The sequence below is a fragment of the Bos indicus x Bos taurus genome, chromosome 2 (assembly GCF_003369695.1).
Source record: "Bos indicus x Bos taurus breed Angus x Brahman F1 hybrid chromosome 2, Bos_hybrid_MaternalHap_v2.0, whole genome shotgun sequence".
In the NCBI taxonomy this organism is placed as follows: domain Eukaryota; kingdom Metazoa; phylum Chordata; class Mammalia; order Artiodactyla; family Bovidae; genus Bos; species Bos indicus x Bos taurus.
In genome coordinates, this window is record NC_040077.1 from 56,344,297 (window position 1) to 56,363,703 (window position 19,407).

A 19,407-nucleotide genomic window follows, 5' to 3' on the forward strand; every position below is an offset into this window, starting at 1 on the left:
TTGTGGTTTCAGCTGTAATTGTCTGGATCCGACGCCATCTGTAAGCCTGGAGTGTTAGCCATGCATTAGAATCACTCATGTTGCTTTCACAGGTCACTACAGGCCAATAGTAAACCAATGCCTCTAGTCAAAACAGCAAGGCTTATTTGTAGACAGTAGATTCCTGTCCTTGCAGCAAAATAGATTAAATACATCTGTCCCTACTAAGCCACCTGCGTCTCACTATTGATGAGAGGGGATGAATCAGACAGAAAACTGTAGTGTTAAAACAAGCACAGTTGTATTCACGTGGAACTGCAGAGTGATACTGGATTCTTCAGAGCTGACAAATCTTTACAGAAGTATCTTGTATCCATTGTGCATTCATATTGAAATTCTGTGGTCCAGCAGAGAGATTGAAAAGTAACTCTTGGCTTCTTCTTGTCAAATCTATCTTTGGGAAATGATGATGTTTCTGGAATATCGGGGTCCACATCTGAATTAGTTCACCCAGAGCAGTTTATGAATGTTAATGGCAACAAGGGTGAAAGGTTATTTACTAACATCTACTTGAGGGCAAAGGAGAGAAAACCATTTGTTGTCATAACTCTTGAGAAAAAAGATTAGGCAATTTCATTTTACATGACATTGCTAACCTTATTAACACCCATAACAGAAATAAGAATAGCAAATATAATTAGATGAAGCAATTACCTTGTAAGAGAATGGAAGACAGCTGAACCACAGTTTTTGTTTCTAGAGAGAGGCAGAAAATACTCAATACTATTTCTTCAAATGAACATACCTAAATAAGAATTGTGCTCATACAATATTTGTTTTTTTTGCATAATAAACCATATTTACTATAAATATTATCAACTTTTCCTCAAAGGTATGATGATTATAAAATCAAAATATGACATTTTCTATCATAGCAATTATTTTTCACTGGAAATGAGAAATTAAACAGTATGTGTTTAAAATAGACAAAACAAGTTAGGAATGCCAATGGACTCTCAGTAAATGGATGAATTTTATTCAGTTCATAATCTAAGGTGATTGTGGGCAGTAAGTCAGCACTCTTCTTAAAGATAATAATTCTTTAAACTGAGTGGTATTTTTAGACTCTTATTTTCTTGTTATTTCCTCTAAAATGGCATTCTACCTTAGCTACTGACTAGTGAAATTAGACTGCACCAAGAAAAACAAAGTTAACTTTGGAGAAGGCTGCTATCATTTAAAAAGTTAAATTATAAGTCATTAATAGGTAGATAGAGAAAATATAAATATTCTGTAAAAATGGTTACATTCTAGGAATAATAAAGAAACAAAACACTGGGAACTTCAAAGAGTATTAGTGTCTGTTTAATTGAATATTCCTGAAATAAATCCTAAAAACTGATAGCAAATTATAAAGTTAAACTATATTTCCTGCATTAGTAGAGATAAATGAATTCTAATTACCTCCAACATAATTAATATGACTTACTTTCCCTGTATAGTTTTTCTACAAGCAGTAGATTGGGTGCTGTGCTGTGCTAAGTCGCTTCAGTTGTGTCAGACTCTTTGCAACCCTAAGGACTGTGGTAGCCCACCAGGCTCCTCTGTCTATGGGATTCTCCAGGCAAAAATACTGGAATGGGTGGCTGTGCTCTCCTCCAGGGGATCTTCCCGATCCAGGGATCTAACCTGCGTCTCTTACATCTTCTGCATTGGCAGACGGGTTCTTTACCACCAGCACCACCTGGGAAGCCCAATAGACTGAGTATACGCAAGCAGACAGCACAAAATGCAGCAGAAACCTTGTGTTCCAAAAGCTTGCTAGTAAATCAGTTGTTTAAGAATAAAAATAAAGGAGTGGGATAGTTTGGGAGGTGGGAGGCAGAATCAAGAGGGACAGGACATATGTATGCCTAAGGCTGATTCATGTTGATGTATGGCAGAAACCAACAGAATATCATAAAGCAATTATCCTCAATTAAAAATAAATAAATTTTTGAAAAATGTCTATTTTCCCCAAGAGAGATCATTCTAAAACAGAGGTCACATATTGGCATTCCAGGGATGAAATCTAGCTGTAGAAAAGCTTCTTTGTACTCATGGCTGTTTTGTACTCACAAGTTGGTCAAATCACAAAAAACTCGGACTTTAAATTTCTTACAAGAATCCTGGCACTTAGAAGTGGGACAATAGGGCAGTGGTTAACTGGAGCCCATAAGCATCTGCTGCATGTGCTTTTCAGTTTATCTTGGTCTTCTACCAGCACCCCCTACAGACTCCCATGCATTTCAAGGAGTAGGTACTGATCACATGTGGCAGGAAGAGACAGTCTTCTCCCTGGTACCTCTCACAATGTAAATAGCACAAGAGGCTCTGTCTATTCTATAGAGAATAATTTCAGCAACTCTAGTACTTCTGAGTGATAGAAATTGTTAAAGAGATTTTTTTCAGCAGGTAGTTGGAGAGGAAGGACATTTGGAGGTGAGACTTCAGTGAAATGAATCAATTCAAGGCATCCAAGATGAGAATTCTATATGCTGAAAAATTTCAGTGTATGGAAGAATATATGAGATTTGAATAACAAAATACAAAAACACTATCAGTATGTACAGAGCTTATTTAACTGGCTCTTCTTAAACATTTATTTTTAGGATAAAGTGCTAAGCAAGATGCATAAATATAGTCACCCAAATTTAAGCCCCTCCTTCTTTCCACACGTGTACAGTCACCAAATAGTTAACAAAATCCACAAGCATACTTTATTTTTTTTTTAATTGAAATGAATCTGCCACAGGTATACATGTGTTCCCCATCCTGAACCCTCCTCCCTCCTCCCTCCCCGTACCATACTTTAAACACAAAGATAAAGTTAGGCAACTTATGAACATTTGCAAAGCGAGCTTGAAAACAACACAATAAAAGCGTCCCTCTTAATTTTTTTTGTAAAGGAATTCCATAAACAATTGCCCTTTATTAATTTTTATATAAGCAAATTTGTTTATTTTTATGATTAAGATTAAAGGAAACAATTGTTATGACATCAAAAATGTTTGTTATTATATGAAATATTGACCTTTTTTCCTTTCAGCTAAAAATTCTTCCTGCAATATTTATTCAGAATTTGAGTGTGGAAATGGAGAATGTATTGATTATCAGCTCACCTGTGACGGCATTCCTCATTGTAAGGATAAATCAGATGAAAAACTGCTCTACTGTGGTAAGTTTTCAGTGTGTGATTTTCTCATTTCAGAGATAAGTTTGCAATTATTTTTATAGTTTTTGGTATGAATGTCTCCATTTGGTTTGTATGTATGATTTTCTTACTGCCTCTCATTAACATGTAGATTAACAATTGATTTGGCTTGTTCTTATTCAAATTGGGCACTTTATTTCCTACCCAAATACACATGATATTAATTGAAGAATTTCCTCGTAGTTTCCATGCTTGAAGTATAAATTTAAATACACAGGAGCCTGTTTTTGAGCTCCATATTTATTCTTCATTAGCAAAGGTTTTAGGCTTACATTTAAAGATGTCAGAAGTATTAGTTATTGGCTGGATATTGCAGGTTTAACCTGCAGCAAAAGTCCACCATCAGTCAATGGTATATTGTTGTATTGATATCAAGGTCTTATTCATTCTAAATAATTTTGCCTCTCGGATTATCCCAGGGCTATTGCCCTTAGGTACAAATGCTGATTGCTTTAGCCCTGGTGTCCATTAAGTATGGAATTCCACCTGTTGTGCCTCTGTAGGTGACAGCAAATGATAGTCAACCTTTCCCTCTCCCATAGAAATATAAACTGGCTTTTGGACTCTATAGTAAGCAACTGTTACTTGCCTTCATTTCAACAATGTTGTTCCTGAAAGCATGCATCTATGCAATCATTAATAGTTGAGGTAGAATTGATCTAGAATATTTCTAAAGTAGTCTGATTTATTCTTATGCTGTATAGTATTGGTATTATATGCTCTTCAAAATTTAGGTATCTATATCTGGAATTGTATTTGGCTTCTGTATTTCTCTTTTGTTTTATTTCTTGTCAAAGAAAGTTAAAACAAGAATAAGGTGGATTTGGGGAAATTCACAGGAAGTTTTGTCATTCTTTTATATTGCAGAGTAAACATCCTTGGCTAAAATGATAGTTAAATGTAATTTGTCTGTAATCAACATGTAACTAAATCTTAGGGAATTTACCTCAAATAATGTATTTACCAAAATCAATAGCTATGTCCTGTACATCATGAAAATAAAGCATATAAAAATGTGATAATAATTATATTTTATGTGATACTAATATATTATGAATTGGCTTGAAAATATATTTCACATTATTTTTATCTTCTTAGAAGGCAGATAATATTTGTCTGAAAAGGGGCTAGCAAGCTTTTTCTATAAAGGGTATGCTGCTATTTTGTGGTTTTGTGGGTCATATATGCTTTTGTCACATATTCTAGTGTTTTAAACAATCTTTTACAAATGTAAAAATCATTATTAGTTCCAGAGCCAGATAAAATCAGGTTCACATGCTGCATTTGGCCTGTGGACTATAGTTTGACAATTTCAGACATAGATTCCAGATTTTAGAATCACATTTGAGTTTAAATGTTTGTTCCCAAATCTTTTAGTTTGTGACTAGTATGAGGAAAGGCCATTACTTTTCTTATATTTTAGTTTCTCACTACAAATCTTCCCTGGTGGCTCAGTTGGTAAAGATTCCGCCTGCAATGTGGGAGACCTGGGTTTGATCCCTGGGTCAGGAAGATCCCCTGGCAGAAGGCTTGGCAACCCACTCCAGTATTCTTATGTGGAGAATCTACATGGACAGAGGAGCGTGGAGGGCTACATTCCATGGGGTTGCAGAGTCAGACATGACTGAGCACCTAAGCACAACACAGCACACTACAAAGCACCTAGCTGGAATGGTGGTTGGGAACATTAAATAAACGTATGTGTATTTACATATGCTCAATATAGAGCCTTGCACAAAAGAAGCTTTCAGTAAATGGCAGCTATTATTATTGTGAGTGGTACCTTCTGCCCCAAATCAGAAAATGTCAGGAGATTCTGATTAAGGTAAACAGATTTCAGAAGGCAATTATTCTTCTGCTTTGAAAATTCTAATAGATCCTTTAAGATGATTTTTAAGAGAAATTTATGGATAAATAGGTGACTCTTGAATTCACTGATTCAGGAATAAATGTTTTGTTTGATACTTCTTTTTCTTGATTTAAAATACTTGTGGGGTGCAAAGGAGATAGGGGATAGGTGTTGGAGTGCCTTTATTACTTTTGAGGTAGAGATTCATTGAATATGTGATACAAGTTTATTTCTGTCCTACCTGACAGAAATCCTAGAAGCAATAAAGTGGGTATAATTTGGCGAGACCTCCAAGTGTGAATCATTGAAGTTAAAATAGTCAAAGAGAGTTTTTTCATAGATATTCTAATCCAGAACTTGAATGCCACACAGCATCTGTTCTTTAGATCCACAATCCGGTTATTGTGAATGAGATCTTACCTGTAATCTTCTTTTTGTAAAAATATTTCTATAAGCCCTCCAAGTATGTGTTTTCACTTTTCCATGTAAGAAAACAGAAGTTGTCGAAGAGGTTTCAAGCCCTGCTACAATCGCCGTTGTGTTCCTCACAGCAAGTTATGTGATGGTGAAAATGATTGTGGAGACAACTCTGATGAATTAGACTGTAAAGGTAAACACATGTCACATCAGCCTAGGAATATTATCATGCTAAGTGTTCCCCAAACTCTTCTACAGTGTATTCCTGAGAGTTCTGGAGTTTCACCTTTTTGATATATAACCCTGACTAGCATCTACGGACCATGCTTTGGTCAATGCTGTTGAAGAGAGTTATTAGAGTCAATTGAAAATTGATGACTATTTTTCTGTCTCTGGTTTCTATTTCTTTCTTTGCTCACTTCAAGATTCTTTTTCACCTTTTCAGTTCAACCTCCCTATTTGGGACATTTCTACCAGAAAGTATAATATTGAATTTATTGCTCCAAAATGTTCCCCTTCATTCCTTAATCCTAGCTCCTACATGTGATCTCTTCATTTTCCTACTTATTGGAAAGGAAACCTTGGTATTCTTCTTTATTCCTCCTTCCACCATGCTTTATTAACCACATGCCCAATCATCAGCAAATCTTCCAATTCTTTGAAATATATTCCCTTTCAGCCTATTTTGAGCCTAGCTTAACAGAGTAAGCTTAACAGCCTTTTATTTGGTCTCCTTTTGGAAGTCAATTGGAACGATTGCTACTCTTTCCAATCAATTGAATGTTTAGTCATGCTAACACAATTTAACATTTTACCATGTTAAATTTAAAATTTTACCATGGAACACATCAGCAGCCACACTACCTGGAATAGAACCCCAGCCCTATCACTAACTGTGAAACTTTGGATAAGGTACTTAACCAACTGGTGCCTCAGTTTTCCAAATTATAAGAAAAGAGACAATAGTTAAATAAGTGTATCAGTATTAGAACAGAACTTGGCATATAGTAAATGCTATGTAAAGATTTAGTTTTTTTTTTAATTACTCCTCAGGTAAAGAATCCCAATGTTTGCAGAATAAGTGACAAGTTTTTAGTCTGACATTTATGGTATCCTAAAATCTGGAATCAACAGATCTTTCCAAACCAATTTCCCATTAAAAATCTTTCCATTTATTGAAAATACTTTATTGGGTGAAATTCTTTAAGAATAGAGACATAAAATTTGTAAGTTCTGTGTGTGCCCTCAATTTAGATCAAACTCTACAATAGTCATTTAAATAGGTAAAGATGCATATGAGGTGCCATGATTGCACTATTAAGAATTTTTTTTTTTAACTTGGAGGTAACCTGAAAGGCTTCATAGACTAATGTCAAAGTCTAAAACAGTGGAATGGTTTCAAAACAAGAGAATTCCAAGTGGAGGGACCAATATTGAAAAGTGAAAGTAATTTGATGATTAGAGCCAGATTGCATATTGGGGAGTGTCAACAAAAATGAATTGACTTAGAAGGAACTGGGATATGATGGTGTTTTCTGGTGTCATGTTATAGAACATGAACTTTATCTTGTAGTCACCAGAAAGGAAAAAAAAAAGAGGAAAAAAACTGATTTTTAGAATTAAAACTATAATACTGAGAACAGAAGGACAAAATAGAAGGCTGTTACAGCAGTGAAAGCTAGGAATAAAGAGGAGAAAGACAGATATAACAGAATTTTAAGTGGTAGCATAACAGGTATTTTGGGGTAAGAAACATGGTAATAGAAGATAAGCATGTGTTGGTGGGGGCGAGAGGGGATGTTCCCAGGTGGTGCTAGTGGTAAAGAAACCACTTGCCAATGCAAGAGACATAAGAGACTCGAGTTCAATCTCTGGGTTAGGAAAAGCCCTTGGAGGAGGGCATGGCAAACCACTCCCGTATTTTTGTCTGAAGAATCCCATGGACAGAGGAACGTGGTGGGCTATAGTCCATGCAAAGGGTTGGACATGATTGAAGCATATTGGCACGTGTGTGTGTGTGTGTGTATGTGTGTGTGTGTGTGTGTGTGTTGCCAGCTTTTAAAATATTATTTGTGTTCATTAATTTTTAAATTTATTTTTGCGTGCCCTTTGTTGTGTGAAACAGGGATAAGATAGTAAGAATGGTCCACATTCTGACGTTGGGGTACCTATAGACATTCAAATGGAACTGTTCAAAGGTTATATATATAAGCAGAGATACGGAGCTCAGATAGTAGGTTTAGATCAGAAAAACTGATCTTGGATTTCTTAAAGAGAGAGAACTCAAAGGAGGTATGAAATAGAAGTTGTTTTATGAGAATGCATCAAAATGACCTATTGAAATTAAAATTGAAGATACTAATAAAGAAATGAAACATATACCACAAGAGTAATAAAATGAGCTTCATAAGAAATTATTTTTTTTAAAGAAAGGAGGATAAGTTAGTGTTACAGAGAAGGCAAGAGGGCAGGCATAGACTGGAAAGTCCACTATACTTGGCAAATAGATAATAATTTCTTGGTTACCTTCAAGAGTCAGTTCAGTGGAATGGGAAGGAAATACCAGATCGCACTGGATTGAGACAAATATGAATGGTGAAAGAGTAAAGACAGTGAATTCAGATTTTTTAAAAAGGTTGGTGGTAGAGAAAAGATGTATGAAGTACAGTTGTAATGAGAAAACTATAAAATGTTAAGGAAGAAGATAGAATGTGTACAAATTATTTTGTAGCTGATAAAGGATTGAGAAGTTACTCTGTTGTCTTAGAGTATATGATCTTGGCCAAACGCTTGAGAAGCTTACCATCTAAGTTGATGTAGTTTAGAAAGAGCCAAGAACATTTGAAAGTTAACTGTGGTTTTGTATTATCTATAAAAGACTAAAATTGATAAATTGTAATAAGACATTGGTAGTTAGTGAAGAGAAACAGAAAAGCATTTGGAAGAAAGAACAGGAAAGTAGAAAGAAACCCCCAAAATAGATATGTTCTATTAATTATTATGCAAGGTGGAAAGACTATCATGAAAATAGTAAGCTGGGATAAAAATTAAAAGATAAATCTAGAATATGAAGGAACTGAATAATAGATACAGAGAGTAGATTTCAATATAAATTTCCATGGCAAAAGAAGTCATGTAAATTTAATAAGTTACTGTGGATTTTCTTGGAAAATAGTTTCTTTTAAAAAACAGTAAGCAAATTAGTGCATTTGGGTTTATGAAATATAATACCCAGTACATGGTGGGTGTTTATTAAACTCTTATGTGGCTGGTTGAAACCATAACTCTTCTAAAAGTATAGATAGGTTTCATTTTGCTTAATGATATCAGTATCAGCTGAATAACAATATAAATAATTCAAAATTTTATTTCCCCCTTTTTAATCTAAACTCTTAGTTTCTGTGTTATAACTATCTCCGCCATATACTTGTAGACAGAACTACCATATTTGAGATTCAAGTTTTTGTCAAAACTTTTATTTTGTGATAATAATAGTGTAGTGATCATGACAATTGGATATCTTGTGAAGCAATAACAACAAAATTGTATGCCTTGAACTTCTTCCTATATAATGTAGCACATTTAAAACTACACATGCTCAAGGAGATGCTGTGTTACATACTATAAGTTAACAAATTTAAGTAAATGGTCTAGCTTCTGTAGGATAAACAAATGGGTAGCTTTTTAGATGAAAGCTTACTTATTATATTTTCATCTTTTAGATTTGATTTTCCTCTCATATTAAGATTGTTCTCACGGTATTCTTTCATGCCATAGGGAAAATACTAACTTGGGTACTTTTTCTATAAGCCAGTTTCTTATAAAGCATTAATTCAGATGTATGTCCATCAAACACATGGACACTTAGAGCATGTAAAAGGTCATGAAGGAAAAGGAACATAAATAGTCTTAGAAAGAATGAAAAAAGAATTATTTCTCTAGTCACTCCCTTTTTCTATAATCATTGCCACTTGGGGACACAGTGCTTTGTTGTATGTATATATGAACACACACACAAATCATGTTACTGTTTAATGTAAATAAAGTAAAAAATAACAAAATTTAAGTGGTACAATAAAATATCAATAAATATAGAGAGATTTTAATAGGCTTTGGAGAAAAGTTATGGTAGAATCATCTGAAGTACTATTACAGTTCTGTTTGTTTAATTTAGATGTTAATAGCAAATAACATGTTTTTAATGGCATATAGTCAAAGAATCTATTTGTGGAAATATTGTAAGGAATTATTTTTTATTTCTTGTCTTTGGAAGCAAAGTGAAAACCCAAATCCTCATCAATCTTTTATTACTGCCTCTTTGTAAAATTCCTTTCATAACTGAGAGCTTTAGACATCAAGCTGTCTGGTGGGGATCTGAGGAGTTGTTCAGAAAGTTTGTTATTCTTCATTCTTCTTCTGTTTGAGTGAATAGTTTATGGAGATTGCATCATATCCCTCCTTCGCTTCCTGTTAAGAGGAATATATTCCCTCTGAAAAGAACTTCCTTGGGCCACCTGAACATCTTTAGGTGGACTGGAGAAATAAGCACTTCTAAGGCAACCTAGAGGAGAGGAAGCTGGTGTTTTTTTTCTGTTTTCCCCAAATTCATAGTAAAACTTTGAAGATTCCACAAACAACAAGCTAAGGAAAAGGATAAGCCTACCTGGAGGAGAAATCATTCTTTCTGGGTTCACATACCCTTGGAACCTAAGCAGTATAAGAAATAAAAGATGTGGTTCGAAAGTAAACAGAAGAGATGTGGCAGTGCATTTAATATATTTTTTCCTTGTCAGTTTCCCTTTGCTACAGGTTGGGTAAGGGAGTTGGAAAAACAGTGAGTTAGCTTAGTTATAAGAATCATCCTAAGAACCAGGGAAAGACTGATCAATTTTATATCTTTGCTATCAAATTAAAGATTTTAACTAACATGGAGAGAAGGAAGTGGATTAATTAGGAGAATTAAGAAAGTGTATGAAGGAAAGAAAGTGTATTCTTCTACTTTCTCTCTTGCTACTACTTTTGATCCAGTGTTCGTCAGATCTTCCTTTGTAGTGTCTCATTGCTATTCCTGGTGTCACTCACAATTTGTAGGCTTTATTTATTTATTTATTTTTGGCACTATCTAGAGGAAAAATTATAGTATTTCTCACTCAATTTACCTTTATTTGGACTACATTATTTTCTCTTCTCTTTTTCTCCAGGACTTTTAGCCTGGAAAAAAGTTGTCAGAAACTTGTCATATTCACTTGACAAATTAAAGATCCCATTATCTTTTTCCCTCAAACTCACCCTAGGATGAAACAAATTTCAGTATTTGATTGACCGAAACAACATAGAAGGGAATATGACAGAGGGAATAGAAAGGAAGAGGTTTTGGCACAAGAAGATTTTGCTTACTAATTAAGTGATGTTTTCTCTATTACCATGGATTTCTCCTGTTTTACAACTCTCCTTTCTTGTCTACAAGTGCTGGAGATGTTGATCCCCACAACCACCTTGCTCCTGCTGTTTATGGAATTGTGTAACTACTTAATATTCCCAATTCCAATACCACTTATCACCCTACATAATCCTTTGGCTGTTCCCAAACTCTAAATCAAGTCATGGAATCTATGGAGATAAGATGAGGAGTGAAGACACAACTGGTTCCTATTTGCACATCTCACACACTCAAATATGCTCTCCTAGCCCTCCCCACCAAGATTCATTAGCCCTATTTTTCATTGCAAAAATGGGAGAAAAAGTATTTCATCCTTTCTCCAGTTCTCCTGACACCCCCCCCAACACTTCATTTTTCCCCTACCTTTCTCTTAAATACCATTTTATAACCACTCTTCTCAACTTTAAAGATATGGTTTCTTTTCATCTAGTTAGATCAGAGTCCCTCTGTTTATTTTTTCCTCTTCCCAGAATTCTATCCAAGACCCATGTTCTAATTGCTCCATGTTTCCACTCATTTCATTAGCCATTCTTTACACTCACTTCCACCTGAGAGCACCCAACACTACTTTTGAAACTCCATTACCGTGAAATCCCTGAAACTCCAGTCCTCTTAACTGTCTGAAATGCCATCGCCCTATTCATGGAGTCATGACTTGCCCTCTTCTCTCTATCTGCCACCAATATCCACTCAGGTGGATTCCATGAAATGTACACAGATTATCTGTGGAAGTTTGGAGGGAGATGGAGATGGTGGAATGGACTGTGATTGTCCCAGTACATCAGCATTAGGATTTCTAGCATCCCAAACTCTAACTGCAAGTATAGATAAAATTTAAAGTGCATTGTGCAATAAATCTTTGTAAACTTGATTAGGAATATTACCACTATCCAGAATATTGTTTCACAGAGAAATAAATTCTGAAATATAGTGTTTATAAGGAATTTTTTGGAACACAACCTCTTAATAGGAGACTGCTGAAAGACAGCAAAGTCAGAAGCAAAATGTATATACTCATCATGATTATTTTCTAAATTATGTATTTCATTAACTATTTCCATAGAAAAATATTGTACTGAAAAGCAATAGAAAAGAATATGGTTTATTTAGCATAAAAGAAAAATATCTATTTTTCCTCTTTGAAACAGTGTGTTTATCTCAGCTTATAATGGCATTATCTTTTCACATGATAAGATGTTATTTTTAATGAAGAAAACAGTGAAGCAATTATAATTGCAAATTGTAAATAAAACATTTATTCTAATCATCATTTAAACGTAAATAAGGATACAATTGCAAGATACAATTAAATATAAGAGCAGTGCATTTTGAAATACAAATGACATACATACCCTTGAGTAAAATTTGCATATTTTAAGATAGCATTTTAACCATTTACAATTGATATAATTTATATTTATAATTAAATAGGCTCTTTAGAGTATCAACACTAGTAAAAATGGCATAATCAAAGAGCCCTTCAGGTTGTTCATTAACATAATCAACCTGTGGAAATTTGAATTTGGAATAAAATTCTCACCTAAGTTAATCTAACACATAAAGCAAGCCATGCACCTGTTCACAACATATTGCTGGAAAACATTATATGGTAATGAATGTGTAAGCAAAGTAGAAAGGAATATATGATTAAGAATAAGCAATTCTGTACAAAGGATATATAATGATGGTAGCATATCAAAACTGATTTTCATCTAAGCATAGCAGGGAATTGGAAAGCCTTACTTTCCAATAACAGAAACAAGTCATACCACATTTATATGTTCCTTGGCGTGAGGCATCCGTATTTCCTATACCAAATGTTAGTGATGTGGCATATAAAGGAAGATAACATAGTACGATGACTTTCTAGCAGTGCTAAACTATTTCATCTTTGAGTAATAAAGAAAACACTCAGTGATTTCCTCCTCAGTCTCTCTCTGTCCATCTCTTTTTATCATAGTAGGAAACATTCCATTTCTTAGCAAACAAGTTAGGATTTCTCTGTATACACTCAGGCATTTGCTTAGAGTCATAACCTTGTACTTTTGAAGCTGAAAAGAAAGAGCATTTCATCAGCATTTATTTATTTATTTTTTGTTTGTTTGTTAGCTTAGTTTTGAAATGGAATAATCAGGTAGAATAAGGCACAGGCCTCTGCTTTCATGGAGCTTACAATTTAATGGGGGGAAAGATATCCAAGCAGGCAATTGCAATGCAGTATCATAAGTATCACAACATAGGGAAGAACTGTGTGACAGGGGAGAATATCTGAGGCATCTAACCCAAGCTTGGGATTGGGAGTCATGGGTCAAGTTCAACTGCCCAGAGTTTGAAAAGCAAAACCAAACAAAATATAAGAATTAAAGCACTCAAAACGTTAAAAGCAAGAAATCATTATCTAGTTTACCTATCCATTTACTTATTTATCTATTTTTCTAGTTTCAACCTGTGCTGCTGTTGAGTTCCGCTGTACAGATGGGATGTGCATCCCGAGATCAGCACGATGCAACCAGAACATAGACTGCGCAGATGCTTCAGATGAAAAGAACTGCAGTAAGATATTCCATTACCTTTTGTTTGTGCATGCCTGTGCACCTTTGACATTTCACTGAACAGTGTCCAACTCCTCACTGAACCTTGTCCAGAATTGATAAGCAATTAACCCCTGTGGTGTAGGATAATTGCATATTTACTTCTTCAAATGAGGTTAGCATTTCTTGTTTCTGTGACCTACATAAAAGGCTCATAATCTTTGCAGATGAGGTGTTTCTCATTTTTCTGTTTACCTCCTTACAGATAATACAGACTGTACATATTTCTATAAACTTGGAGTGAAAACCACAGGGTTCATAAGATGCAATTCTACCTCACTGTGTGTTCTGCCAGCCTGGATATGCGATGGGTCTAATGACTGTGGAGACTACTCAGATGAATTAAAATGCCCAGGTAATTCTAGAAAGAACAACAGTCTTTGCCTTGAAGATATATGTTGTATAGCACAAACTTACTAAATTTCATTCTTGATATTCAGTGGTTAAGATGAAAACAAATGTTGTAGACTAAATTAAAAATGATCATCCAGTTCTAAACATACCACTTTATACTTTTATGGAATGATACTCAAGAAATCTGTTCTATATTTGGATCAGTTTCCTTTTTCAAGTTCATTTATTTGTTAATCCTTTTAACATTGGTGATAACATTTTAAAACGTGTAATTTATAAAGCTTTCATAGAAGCAGTATATACTGAGAGAAACTATCAATAGACTAAAAGAGGGAGACTGTTTCTCACTACCCGCTTTACTTGTATTATGCTTGTATTGTCATACTAGGCTATTGGTGCAGCAATATAATCTTTCAGCATAGTAATATGGGTAACAGTTATCATTACTGCATAAAGGTCAGGCTGGTATACTGGTATCTATTAGCCATCTTTACCTATACAAGCAGTGTCATATGCAGTCTTAGGAAATTGCCTTCCATGAGAAGGTTATGAACTTGTTTCTTTCCAACTATTTGAGGAAACAAATTTTAAAAATGTATAATAGTATCAGAAAGACAGATGGTAAATTACTAACTGAAAGTAGATATGCTTGCAGGATTCTACTACATGTCTTCTCCTGCTATTTCCTTCTCCTACCCCTGCTGCTACACTCACTTTTCCCACATTTTGTTGATGTGTAATATTTTTTGAAATATTTTAAGATATGATATTCATAGGTATTCCACACACATATTTGTTTGTTATCCACAAGTGCACACACACAGTCTACTATAAAGAATTGATATTCTTAATAGTACATAATCTATCAATTAATTGGGCAATGACAGATCCCTTTCTCCTCCCATGGTCATCAGTGTGTAACACTCTGTGATGTTCCTTCTGGGTTTGAAGACTTGCTATGTCCTAGGAGGAACTAGAGAACTTCACGGGAGGCACTGAACTGCAGCTCACTGCAAATCCTCTACAATTTTAAATAAAATTTTATTCTTCATTATGTATGTGTGTGTGTGTTAGTTGCTAAGTCGTGCCCGACTGTTTGCAACCCCATAGACTGTAGCCACCAGGCTCCTCTGTTCATGGGATTCTCCAGGCAAGAATACTGCAGTGGGTAGCCTTCCCTTCTCCAGGGGATCTTGCCAACCCAGGGATCGAACTTGGGTCTCCCACATTGCAGGCAGATTCTTTATCTAATCTGAGCCATCAGGGGACTCTCTCAAAAGTGATTTTTCATCTTTAATTAGATCTACAAAGTTGGTGTTAAAAAAATAAAATGGAGGTAATTTTTGTATCGTAAAATAGTCATGCATTACTGTACTGATATTAACAAGTATACTCTAATAGTGAGTCAGTCACTCTAAAATTATGTAAACCTGAAGGTGCAAGGAGACCAATGATATCCAGTAAAGAGAAAAATCTAGTATTTTGTATGTGCTTTTGGAGGTCATAATAATACAATACCCCATAGTCTGAAAAATATATAATATACAGAATAATTTTATATACAAATACTTTTTAGTCTCATGATAATTTTTAAGGTAGAACAATTTCAGAGATTCTATTGCAACTTGTTTTTCTTCCTTAAAATAGAAAGTGAAAGTGTTAGTCTCTTGGTCTTGTCTAACTCTTTGCAATCCCATGGACTGTAGCCCACCAGACTCCTCTGTCCATGGAATTCTCCAGGCAAGAATACTAGAATGGGTTGCCATTCCCTTTTCCAGGGTAACTTTTCAACCCAGGGATTGAACCCAGGTCTCCTGCATTGCAAGTAGATTCTTTGGTATTTGAACCATCAGGGAAGCCCCAAAAGGTGATATGGTCAGTCCTGGGAAGTTGGTAGGGAGCAGGGGCACAAGAAGAGGAAAGACTTCCCTGACCAGAATCAAATCAGGGCCCTGATGGTGAGAGCACCAAATCCTAACCACTAGACCACCAGGGAGAAGCTAAAATAGAGTACGCTTATATAAATCTTGTCAAAGCATATGTACTCTTCAACTGTTGAACATAAAGTTTATACTTGCTCAGCAAAAACCTACTAATAATTTTGTAATTATTTTTTTCTGAGTATGGAATTAAAATATTTTCCACATAAAATGATACTTTGGCCTTAGGTTTACTTATTTTATAGTCATCTCAATTGTTTTATTTTACTTTTGTTAACTCTACATTATTTGTATTTAAACACTTGCTCCATTAATATCCTTCTTCTGATCCAGGATCCAATTCTAGATGGGATTTATTATCATGTCTCCCTGATTTCCTCTGTTCCATATTCTTAATTTCTCCTTGGTTTTCATGATCTGGACATTCTTAATGACATTGAAACATGTAAAATATCATGTAATAAACGAGTTGCCAGTCCAGGTTCGATGCACGATACTGGATGCTTGGGGCTAGTGCACTGGGACGATCCAGAGGGATGGTATGGGGAGGGAGGAGGGAGGAGGGTTCAGGATGGGGAACACATGTATACCTGTGGCGGATTCATTTTGATATTTGGCAAAACTAATACAATTATGTAAAGTTTAAAAATAAAATAAAATTAAAAATTAATTAAAAAAATAAAATGTTTTATCTGGAAAAATAAATAAATAAATAAATATTCTCCTGATATGAAAATGTCAATATAAAATTTATTGTCAACTAAAAGTTATTCCTATTAAACACTTAAGAAAGCAAAAAAAAAAAAAAAAGAACATCTCAGCTCTTTTTTATTTAAGTTTTCTTGTTATTTATCTCTTCCAGTTCAAGGAATATTACTGTTTTGATATCTATCTGCATTGCAGAAGTCTAAGATTTATTTATTTGACATTTAATTTATTTACTTGTCTGTAATTTATTTGACACTGCATTCTATATTTTATCACAGTTCAAAACAAACACAAATGTGAAGAAAATTATTTTGGTTGTCCTAGTGGAAGATGCATTTTGAATACCTGGGTATGTGATGGTCAGAAAGATTGTGAGGATGGACTTGATGAATTCCACTGTGGTGAGACATTATATCTTCCTTTACTTTTATAAACCATATTATCATTTATATACTGATGTTACCTTACATAGGAATTTTACACAAAATATTGCTAAACAGTTTTAACATCAATTTTTATTTTTATGAAATAACACAAATGGTAAAAATTAAAACAGAACAGAAAAAATTTATAATGGAGAATAATAATCTCCCATCAAACCTTCTCTTTTAACCTTTCTGTTTTTGCTAGTGGATACCTCCATCAATCTAAATGATATATTTATACCTTAATTTCCTGACTTATTTGCTTTAGATGCTAATATATTTACCTTCTGCTGTGAAAAATAAGGATTTAATTCACACAACCCATTATATTCTTCCTACCTGTTATTGACTATTATTATCCTAAATGTTTCCATTCATTACATGTATAGGTTTAAATAGTATACTAAAACTTGCATTTCTTCAAAAAATCTCTCCCCATCCACCTCCTAATTTCTGTTTGTGTACATTTCATTTCACTTGGCAAGGTAAGAAAATATTTAAATTTTTTTGTTAATTTATGAGATTTATGATATCCAGGCCAATTTTTTTAAAAGCATATAATTCTCTATTTTCATTTAGCTCAAATAACATACACCAGGGTGAACAGACAAGGATTAAAAATGGTTGTCTAAGAAAAGTCAAATTCCCATAAAAGTAAATATCATCACAAAATGTGAAAGTGCATTTTGTTTGATTATATTAGAGCCAGATTTTGAACAAGATTAATGGAGAACTTTAAATAGTTTATATAGATTCATGATTTCTGGAACAGAAGCCATTATACATTTGTATCTTCTTTAATATTTTTTCTGGTTTCGGCTTTTCTGAATGTCTCTCTTTTCACAGCTCATGTATGTAAATATTTTAAATAAAAATGCAAAGTTTTAAATAAGTTTATAAGATAAACATCAAATTTTATTTTATAGTCATTTATATTTTAATGTACTAATTCAGTAGAATTTTATTCTTGGGTGTTTGCTGGTGATAAATGAACTGAGGATAAAGGAAGGAGAGCAGTCACAAACTTTGTAAATAAATTAAGTATATTATCATAAATGTATAATTTCATAATAAAATACCAGCCACCATGCCAATGAATCTGTATGTTATTAGTCAGACTTAAGTGTTCCCAAGGGAGAGAAACAAAAACATCAAAGTTTTAAGTATGTATAGTATGTTAAGTATGTACAGATAGAAAACTGACAGCTTATCATAGAGCTAAAACCCCCTGAGTCACATGACTTTTAAAAACAAATGTGTATGGTGGTGAGTTCACCATATTTGTGACATTGCCTAGGATGTAATTTTTTTTTTTCTCCAACTGTTCAATAACAGACTAAAAGTTAGAAGAATACCACACCTGGACTCTTTTTCTTTTTTTGTACCCTACATGTTAGAAAACAACAGGAATACATTTAGGAAGAGTGACTAGCATATTGACTAACTTGGAGTCATACCCTATGAGATTATGTTGAAGAAACAATGTTGTATGACCTGAATAACTCGGAATATGCAAGCCATTGTCAAAATTTTATTGTACTGTCATGGAGAAGGCAATAGCACCCCACTCCAGTACTCTTGCCTGGAAAATCCCATGGACAGAGGAGCCTGGAAGGCTGCAGTCCACAGGGTCGCTAAGAGTCAGACAGGACTGAGCGACTTCACTTTCACTTTTCACTTTCATGCATTGGAGAAGGAAATGGCAACCCACTCCAGTGTTCTTGCCTGGAGAATCCCAGGGATAGGGGAGCCTGGTGGGCTGCCGTCTATGGGGTCGCACAGAGTCGGACACAACTGAAGCGATTTAGCAGCAGCAGCATAGAAAAGAGGAAAGTGGCTTCTTTTATTTGGGATGACTGGTTTTAGTGAAGTCTAAAGAAGACTTTCCTCACTATCAGATCTTTCCTAAGATCGTCTCTAAAGATTCATTTTTTCTTTTGCACCTGAAACAAACCTTCTTGTGTATTTTTTAGATGCCTCTTGTTCTTGGAACCAATTTGCATGTTCCACAGAAAAATGTATATCTAAACACTGGATTTGTGATGGAGAGGATGATTGTGAAGATGGATTAGATGAAAGTGATAGCATTTGTGGTGAGTTGTCTCCTTTGTGTTCTTATCCAATTCTTAGGAGTATAATACATAAGCTCTGTCATTTTAGAATATGCAGAGAACTTTCTTTTCTACTCTGTTAAACTTAATATGAAATTTATATGTATATACATTTCAATGTAACTGTTTTCATTATTTTTATAACAACTTATTAATCTATATTTCATATATATATATATATATATATATATACACAATTACTATTATGGTTTTAGGATTTTTTCCTGAATATCGACACATGATTGTATTTCTAGTCTTCAGTGACTTCTTCCAAATAAATCACTATGATTGGGATTACTCGGATAAAATGACTGAAAACTTTTTCATTGTTTTTGATAAG

At 34.2% G+C, this 19,407-nt stretch overlaps 1 protein-coding gene across 3 annotated transcripts in view; it reads left to right on the forward strand.

Annotated features, from left to right (window-relative positions):
• LRP1B (LDL receptor related protein 1B) overlaps positions 1-19,407 on the forward strand; it is a 2,173,551-nt gene that overhangs the window by 1,845,250 nt on the left and 308,894 nt on the right. For all 3 annotated transcript variants that reach the window (XM_027561670.1, XM_027561656.1, XM_027561663.1), the window contains 6 exons: positions 3,068-3,196; positions 5,572-5,691; positions 13,378-13,491; positions 13,735-13,884; positions 16,810-16,932; positions 18,930-19,049. In XM_027561670.1, the coding sequence (XP_027417471.1) occupies positions 3,068-3,196; positions 5,572-5,691; positions 13,378-13,491; positions 13,735-13,884; positions 16,810-16,932; positions 18,930-19,049 (756 nt within the window). The remainder of the gene's footprint in view (positions 1-3,067; positions 3,197-5,571; positions 5,692-13,377; positions 13,492-13,734; positions 13,885-16,809; positions 16,933-18,929; positions 19,050-19,407) is intronic.